At 42.8% G+C, this 9,067-nt stretch overlaps 2 protein-coding genes across 2 annotated transcripts; one reads left to right on the top strand and one right to left on the bottom strand.

Moving 5' to 3' along the window:
• Window positions 1-1,195: 1,195 nt before the first annotated feature.
• On the bottom strand, window positions 1,196-1,851 carry LOC124698577. The gene is made up of 2 exons (XM_047231062.1): window positions 1,548-1,851; window positions 1,196-1,464 (listed from the first exon to the last, which is right to left on the bottom strand). Exons 1-2 carry the CDS (start codon window positions 1,743-1,745, stop codon window positions 1,300-1,302), a joined length of 363 nt encoding a protein of 120 aa, XP_047087018.1. The 5' UTR covers window positions 1,746-1,851; the 3' UTR covers window positions 1,196-1,299.
• A 3,233-nt stretch (window positions 1,852-5,084) lies between these two features.
• On the top strand, window positions 5,085-8,308 carry LOC124697976 (pentatricopeptide repeat-containing protein At2g37310-like). Its single transcript, XM_047230504.1, has one exon. The coding sequence runs from the start codon at window positions 5,085-5,087 to the stop codon at window positions 6,873-6,875; it is 1,791 nt and encodes a 596-aa protein (XP_047086460.1). The 3' UTR covers window positions 6,876-8,308.
• The last annotated feature ends 759 nt before the right edge of the window (window positions 8,309-9,067 follow it).

Below are 9,067 nucleotides of genomic sequence, written 5' to 3'. Positions count from 1 at the left end.
TCAGCAAGTTTTCAAATGCCGAGTCAGCTACACCTGCTCGTGCCTTCCATTTCAGACAAATCCAGTAGTGCAGCCCAGCTTTTTCGGACCATTATCGCATCCGGGGTACAGCGACTTTTTGTGATCCTCTAACATGCGATCCAAATTCTCCCTCTCCTTTTCGGCTTCGCAGCTTCTCCGTGCATCAGCAATGGTCCGACCAAGATCATCAGCGGGCTCATCACGTGCCTCTTCTTCACCTTCCCCTTCACCTTCAAAGCATCCTCCATGAAAGTATCACCGAAATGATCAAGATAGTTTTCATCGATGAAATCATCCCCTTCTTCATCTTCTTCCATTATAACCCCTCTTTCTCCATGCTTGGTCGAACAATTATAGCTTGGCATGAAACCGTGCCGAGCAGTGCAGTGAACTTCTCTTGAGGAAGAGTAACCCTTCCGATTCTTACAATCAACACATGGACAGATAACAAAACCCTTCTTCTTGTTCGCATTAGCCACTACGAGGAAATCTTTCAAACCCGTAGTGAACTCGCCGGAGAGTCGGTTACCGTACATCCATTGCCGATTCATCTCGCATTATTATAATATAAAATATATAATTAACCATCATGCATTTGTTAAACTAACTAGCTACAAACAATAGAAATTAAACAATGAACTACACACATGCATATTTTATCAATGACACATATATATGAAAGGTTCAAGTTGCTAACCGCGATCGAGGAGGAAAAAATAAATGAGGAAGCTCAAGTGTGGCTCCGACACTTCATATCATGTTTGTTTCATGCTCTTGGGGCATTTCATCAAACACTTTGTGTGCATAAGAGGAGCCAAAAGCAAACCTACACCCCCTTGTGAAGTTTGTGAAGAGAAGTGGCACCAAATGGCTAAGTGCTGTGGGCTGAACGGTATATGTAGGGGTGGGGCTTTAGTCGCGGTTGGCCTGGCCAACCGCGACTAAAGGCCTTCGGGAACCTTTAGTCGCGGTTGGCCTAGCTAACCGCGACTAAAGCGCCTCACGTGCACCGACCTGGCCACCGAGCGCCCGGGCCCGTGCCTTTGGTCGTGGCTCGGGAGGCGAACCGCGACTAAAGACTCCATTAGTCGCGGTTCCTATACTTTCGCGACTAATGAGGCTGGACGGAAGCCTCTTTTTCTACCGGTGCTACTTGTACACTTAGGCAACAAAAGACTATAGTTAGCCCCGAAATCCAAAATACTATAGTCAACCCTGTCCAAAATACTATACTATGGTCATCCATGTTCAATACACTATCTAGCGAACTTGAACAAGCTAGAACATATCTTCACCATAAACACCATAGGAGGGAGTTGTCAAGAGTTCCGTGAAACTCATAATCGGGTTACAATGATGAAGCTCCACATTTGCTCCTTTACCGCTGCCATCTTTCTTCTCCGCTCCTACTTGAGACTCTACACCATCATGTTTCTTTTCTTGCTGCAATGAAAATTATAGTAAGCAGTTTCAGAATGAATGGTAACAATATATCATGGTAACAACATATAGTAAGCTCTATGTACCTTTGCTCCTTTGTTTTTGGAAGCGGAAACTTTAGTTGGCTTGCGCTTCCCCTTGAATAACTTGTCAAGCCAATTTTTCTTTCTCCTCAAATTCTTTGACGGAACCTCTTTTTTCTTGAGCTTTGCGGCACTAAAAAACTCATTTGTTTGTTGCACATTTGGATCATTATTTTCTTGATCATTGAATGGCTTATCCATAGCACCGGTAGTTCAATTAAGTTTATCTTCTATTTGTGGACCAACACAATCAAGTGAATTTTCTAACATCAAACAACACTCCTAGGAGTTGGCTACTTTACATGCCAAACTATGAAATTTGTGAGATAAATTCTTGTATCGGAGTTGAGCTTCCAACTTTGGCACATGATCCGCTTTGGCACATGATCCATTGTTATCCCTTTTTTCCGTATGCCTTCATTGGCGCAAACAAATGTGTATGAGGTCACTTGACCATCCATCTTGCTTGTATGCTTGTTTCTCTTCCTCACATCAAATCATGCACGACCTCCATATGCAACCCAAAACGCCCAAGCTTCACCTGGATTTCTAAATCTCATACCAACTTGAGGCATCCTCTTGTTAATTTCTCCCATTGCACAACACTTGCAAATACAAAACACTCACAGCTGCATACCACAACACTTCAATCAGCAAGAGTTCAGTCAAATAGTACATACTAAACAATGCAGTCAGCTGCAACCAAACTGAAACTAGCAAATACTAACGGGAACAATCCTTAAGTATACATGTAAGGATACGGAAATACTGTTGCAATCGAGTATATAGCATAAAACTACCACTTTCTATGCAAAATTTTGGAAAACTACTACTTTTCGTTCCAATCGCATAGAACTACCACATTTGATGGAGGTTGTCTCAGATAGCACTAATCCTGAATTAAACACGAATTGATAGCCGTTCCGACAACGCCGGCCCACTGGCAGGCATGATGTGGCACCCTAGAGTACGTCGTTTTGTAGATAGGTCCTTAAGTTTTGAAGCAAATTACGCAGGGGTCCCTCGTGTCTCGCAGTCTTCAAATAATCACATATTTATTTTTGAAACCTTCATATCTTTTAAATACTAATTTAAATCGAAAAACTTTTAATATGAAAAGTGCTCAGAAACGTTTGAATATTTCAAATATGACTATTTGAAACCTTCATATCTTTTGAATACTAATTCAAATGAAAAAACTTATAATATGAAAAGTGCTCAGAAATGTTTGAATATTTCAAATATAAACTTTTTGAAACCGTCATATCTTCTAAATACTAATTCAAATCGAAAAACTTTTAATATGAAAAGTGCTCAGAAATGTTTGAATATTTCAAATATAACTTTTTGAAACCTTCATATCTTTTGAATACTAATTCAAATGGAAAAACTTATAATACGAAAAGTGCTAAAAAATGTTTGAATATTTAAAATTTAAACTTTTTAAAACCTTCATAACTTTTGAATACCAATTCAAATGGAAAAACTTATAACATGAAAAGTGCTCAGAAATATTTGAATATTTCAAATATATAAATTCAGTTTACTATTTCAGATAATTAAAATTTACAAACAAATAAATTACTTCTATTAATAATGTAAACTTTGGAAATTCATAACTTCAATTTTATAACTCCAAATAATATAAATAATATGTCTAAATTTATTAGAAAAATCCAAGGAATCTATTTCTAACATCCATAACCTCAGATTGTGCTTCTCGTGCGCCTGCGTCTTTGCTACACGTCAGTTACCTGAAGTACGTCGGTCCCTGTCGCAATTGTGGTTCCCCATCAATGACAAGTGGAAGAGCATTATTGCCGGCGGATCCGGCAACACACAACCGCCCTCGCCGGGTGGCCGCTGCGCCACCGCCTGACCCGTCAAAGACATATTATTTATATTATTTGGAGTTATAGAATTGAAGTTATGAATTTCCAAAGTTTACATTATGAATAGAACTAATTTATTTGTTTGTAAATTTTAATTATCTGAAATAGTGAACTGAATTTATATATTTGAAATATTCAAACATTTTTGAGCCCTTTTCATGTTATAAAATTTTCCATTTTAATTAGTATTTAAAATATATGAAGGTTTCAAAAAGTTTAAATTTGGAATATTCAAACATTTCTGAGCACTTGTCGTATTATAAGTTTTTCCATTTGAATTAGTATTCAAAAGATATGAAGATTTAAAAAATTATATTTGAAATATTCAAACATTTCTGAGAACTTTTTATGTTAATTTTTTTTCCATTTGAATTAGTATTTAAAAGATATGAAGGTTTCAAAAAGTTTATATTTGAAATATTCAAACATTTCCGTGCACTTTTCGTATTATAAGTTTTCCCATTTGAATTAGTATTCAAAAGATATGAAGGTTTCAAAAAGTTATATTTGAAATATTCAAACATTTCTGAGCACTTTTCATATTAAAAGTTTTTCGATTTGAATTAGTATTTAAAAGATATGAAGGTTTCAAAAATAAATATGTGATTATTTGAAAAGGAGCGAGACACGAGGGACCCTGCGTAATTTGCCTTCAAAACTTAAGGACCTATCTACAAAACGACGGACTCTAGGATGCCACATAATGCCTGCCAGTGGGCCAGCGTTGTCGGAACGGCTATCAATTCGTGTTCAATTCAGGATTAGTGCTATCTGAGACAACCTCCGTCAAATATGGTAGTTCTATGCGATTGGAACAAAAAGTAGTAGTTTTCCGAAATTTTGCATAGTAAGTGGTAGTTTTATGCTATATACTCGCTGCAATCGGACGATTTTGATGGCGCCCAGCGATGAACCCACCAGCGACGCGGAGTCTGAGGACGGCGGAGGAGCAAAGCAAGCCCGTCGATGGGCCGGCGGCCGGCGGCCGGCGGAAGGGCAGACCGAGCCGGATGGGGTGGAAGGCCAGCTGAGCCGGAGCGAGCAGAGGGAGGTAAGGGCTGGGCAGTCGCGGCGGGCAGCGGCGGCCGGCAGCAACGGGCAGCGGCGGCGGGCAGCGACGGGCGGCGGCGGCGCTCAGCCCGGGAAGAGCCGCCCGCGCTCGTCCTTTTTCCCGCGGCGCTACTTTCCCTTGCGCGCGCGTGAGGAGATGAAGGGGACAGAGACCTTTCAGCTGTTGACTACGTTCTGACCAGCTCTTTCGGCTGCTGCCCGTTGAATGTGTATTGAGTGGCAGATGGGATGCCTCAAGGCGCTGCGTGCCTCGCCTACAGCAAGGCACCAGATCTCAGTCCGTTTGTAATATGTCATGTGATGAAGATTGATACCATAAACGTTGGTGTTCTTCTATGCATGAAAAGACCCAACAAAAAAGGTACTATTATGCTCAAAAACTTCAAAAGGAGAAGTTGGCCCGTGGGCCTGAAATAATTATACTTCCTCCCAAATCCCAATGCATAACAATTCAGACACTTATTAGTCCATGTCCTCAAAAAAAATTACTTAGTAGTTAGTAACTCCAATTCATATCGCCGATTGCTGGAGAGGAAACAAGGCAAAAAAAGCTAGCCTCCTGAATCATGAAGAGGGGATGAAGCTCCCGTCGTGGCTCACCGCCGTGCCGCCGGACCCTCGCGTGTACGGCAACCTCATTCAGCTCTGCGCCGACTCCGGCCACCTCGCCGCCGGCCGGCAGCTGCACGCCCGCCTCGTCACCCTCTCCGTGATCCCCTCCAACTTCCTCGCATCCAAGCTCATCTCCCTCTACTCCAGGGCCGGACGCCTTCACGACGCCCGCAGGGTGTTCGACGCCATCCCACAGCCCAGCCTCTTCGCCTGGAACGCCATCCTCATCGCGCTCTCCCTCCACTCGCCCGATCCCTCCGCGGCGCTGCGCCTCTTCGCGGGCTCCGGCGTATCCCCCGACGAGGTCACAGTCTCCGCGCTCCTCAAGTCCCTCGCCGCATCCGGTCCGGGACTACCCCCGCTCGTCGCCGGGGAGATCCACGCCCTCGCGTTCCTGCGTGGACTCGGCGCGGACCAGTTCGTGTCCAATGGGCTCATCACGGCGTACGCTAACGCTGGGGACATGCGTGCTGCTCGGGCGGTGTTTGATGAAATGCCACACAGAGATGTCGTGTCCTGGAACTCGCTTATATCTGCGTACAGTCGTGGAGGCTGGTACCGAGAGTGCCTGGAGTTGTTCCATGGGTTGGTACAGGCTCGTGCTGGTGGCGGCGTTCAGCCAAACAGCGTCACGGTGACAAGCGCGCTGCATGCTTGCGCCCAGCTCAAGGCCTTTGATTTCGGGGTTGACGTGCTCCAGATTGCTAATGGGATCAGGCTTGATATGGATGCTGCAGCGTGGAACTCGGTAGTAGGGTTTTACGCCAAATGTGGGCGGTTGCAGCATGCACGGCAGTTGCTTGAAAGGATGCCTAAGAAAGATGCAGTCAGCTACAGCGCCATGATTACCGGTTACATGAACAGTGGGCATGTTGATGAGGGAATGGATCTTTTCCGGCAAGCAGATGCTAAAGGCATCAACACTTGGAACGCATTGATTTCTGGATTGATTCAAAATGGACGACAGTGTGATGTTCTAGGATTGCTGCATGAGATGATGGGTGCTAGCATACTCCCAAATGCAGCTACACTCTCGATCATCATGCCTTCACTTCCGCTGTTCTCAACGCTACTGGGAGCAAAGCAAGCTCATGGTTATGTGATCAGAAATGATTATGATCAGAGCAACCATGTTGTGAGTGCACTGATCGATAGTTACTCAAAAGCTGGATTTCTTGATATAGCCAGGAAGGTGTTTGAATTGAATGAGAATAGAACCACATTTGCCTGGACGTCGATCATATCGGCTGTAGCAGCTCATGGAGATGTTACCGAAGCTTTGGCCCTGTTCAATCAGATGGTCAGTGCGGGCACTAGGCCTGATACTGTAACTTTCACCGTTGTGCTTAATGCATGTGCTCATGCAGGCATGGTAGCCGAAGCTCGTGAACTTTTTCACTCCATGCAAGCTGTGTTTGGCATCAGTCCGGTGATGGAGCAGTACGCTTGCATGGTTTCTGTGCTCAGCCGTGCTGGTATGCTTAAGGATGCGCTTGAGCTTGTAAACAAGATTCCTTTTGAGCCAAATGCAAAGGTCTGGGGTGCATTGTTTAGTGGAGCAGCAGCAGCTGGTGACGTTGAGCTTGGTCGGTTTGTGTTTGATCGGCTGTTCATAATTGAGCCTAAGAACACAGGTAACTATGTTGTGATGGCTAATCTGTACTCAAATGCTGGCAAATGGGAAGAAGCTGAAATCATAAGGAGCATGCTGTGGGGAGTTGGATTGGAAAAAGTTCCTGGGTGTAGCTGGAACTGAGGGGATCTACGGTCTGCTAGGATTAGTTGCTGCAGATACATTGTTAGCAAAGCGGACAGCATAAACTTAAATTCAGTTGTTGGTAGATTAATTGGTTTGAGTACAGCAGTCTAATGAAGACAATTTATAGTGATAACGTTCAACAGATCTAACAGTTGAGATGTGATTATCAAGCTTGATAGCACAGCAGCCTTTTGGAGTTACCTGACTACAGCAGTCTGCACCCAATTGTCAATCATATGTTCTGGTGAGATTTTGTTTCGTCATCTCCGTTCTGGATTTATGTGATGATGGGTGTTAGTATACTCCCAAATGCACTTACACTCTCGATCATAGTGCCTTCAGTTCTGCTGTTCTCAACACTACTGGGAGCAAAGCAAGCTCATGGTTATGATCAGAAATGATTATGATTAGAGCAACAATGTCACGAGCGCACTGATCGATGCTTACTCAAATGCTGAATTTCTTGATATATCCAGGAAGGTGTTTGAACTGAATGAGAATACACATTTGCCTGGACATCTATTGTATCGGCTGTTGCAGCTCATGGAGATATTACAGAGGCTCTGGCCCTGTTCAATCAGATGGTCAGTACAAGGCGCTAGGCCTGATATTGTAACTTTCACTGTTGTGCTTAATGCATGTTCTCATGTGGGCAAGGTAGCCGAAGCTCATGATTTTTTTCACTCCATGCAAACCGTGTTTGGTATCAGTCCTGTGATGGCGCAGTACACTTACATGGTTTCTGTGCTCAGCCGTGCTGGTATGCTTAAGGATGCACTTGAGCTTGTAAACAAGATGCCTGTTGAGCCAAATGCAAGGGTCGGGGTGCCTTGTTTAGTGGAGCAGCAGCAGCAGCTGTTGATTTTGAGCTTGGTCGGTTTGTGTTTGATCGACTCTTCGTAATTGAGCCTAAGAACACAGGTAACTATATTGTTGGCTAATCTATACTCAAATGCGGGAAAATGGGAATAAGCTTAAATCATAAGGAGCATGCTGTGGGGAATTGGATTGGAGAAAGTTCCTGCTTGTAGATGGAATTGAGTAGATCTATGGTCTGCTAGGATTTTTTTTTCCGATAAGGAGTCTGCTAGGATTAGTTGCCGCAGATACATTGTTGGCAAAGCGGGCAGCATAAACTTAAATTCGGGGTTGAGTTTATATACCAGAGTCTGGCATCAACCTAGCAGTTTAATGATGACATTCAATAGATCTAACAGTTGAGATGTGATTATCAAGCCTCATAGTGTACCAGCATTTTGGAGTTACCTGACCACTGTAATCTGCACCCAATTGTCAATCATATGTTCTGGTGGGATATTGTTTGGTCATCTCCGTCCTGGGTTTCTCCTGAGGTTTTCGGTCCGCATTGTCTGTTGAGCACCATTCCATCATCACGGATTGTAACTTTATTTTGGATACTGAAATATTCAACTAGGTACTTCAATTATTTTTCATATTCTAACTTAAATGCAACTTAAGACATGCCTGCGAAAATTGATTGAATTCCAGGGTCTATTAAAAATCTGTATAACTTACCTCAAAGATTAAAAAAGTTTGCATTTCTTTTTGAGGTTTATCCAAATGTAATCTTACAAAACAGATAAATTATATTAACATCAGTACCATCACAAAGGAGATACTAATCAATTTTACAAAATACAAGAAAAATGACAAACATCATTGTACATTTGTACTAGTGGTCTAGACTTCTTAATAGGCTACCACCTTCGTTCCAAAAAAAACAAGGCCTATAAATTTAGTCAAAAGGCGAAGCTTACTAAGTTTGATTGAACATAAAAGAATATACTAGTAACATTCACAATATTTAATAAAAACACTGGTACAAGTGTATATCTTATTGCGAATATATTGATATTGATTTGGTATGGTTGATGTTTATTTTTTATCGTTAAAATGGGACTTTTGGCTAAATTTTTATATACACTTATATATATAATATAAACGGAGGGAGTAATTTGATGCACCACCAGCCCTTGTCTGTCCCTGCTCTGTCCTACACAGGTACTCTCCTTCACCCCCAGGTTCAGATCAAACGGTCCCAGGCTGACAAGGAGCATTGAAAATCGCATTCGATCAGGTATTCCATAAATCCTCCTTTTTGCACACATCACTGAAGTGGCCCGTTGCCATCCAGATTTCCGGTTCATCTATTACCTCCAGGTCCCAAA

Source organism: Lolium rigidum, chromosome 3 (genome assembly GCF_022539505.1).
Source record: "Lolium rigidum isolate FL_2022 chromosome 3, APGP_CSIRO_Lrig_0.1, whole genome shotgun sequence".
Classification (NCBI taxonomy): Eukaryota; Viridiplantae; Streptophyta; class Magnoliopsida; order Poales; family Poaceae; genus Lolium; species Lolium rigidum.
This window is presented reverse-complemented; position numbering and strand designations above follow the sequence as displayed.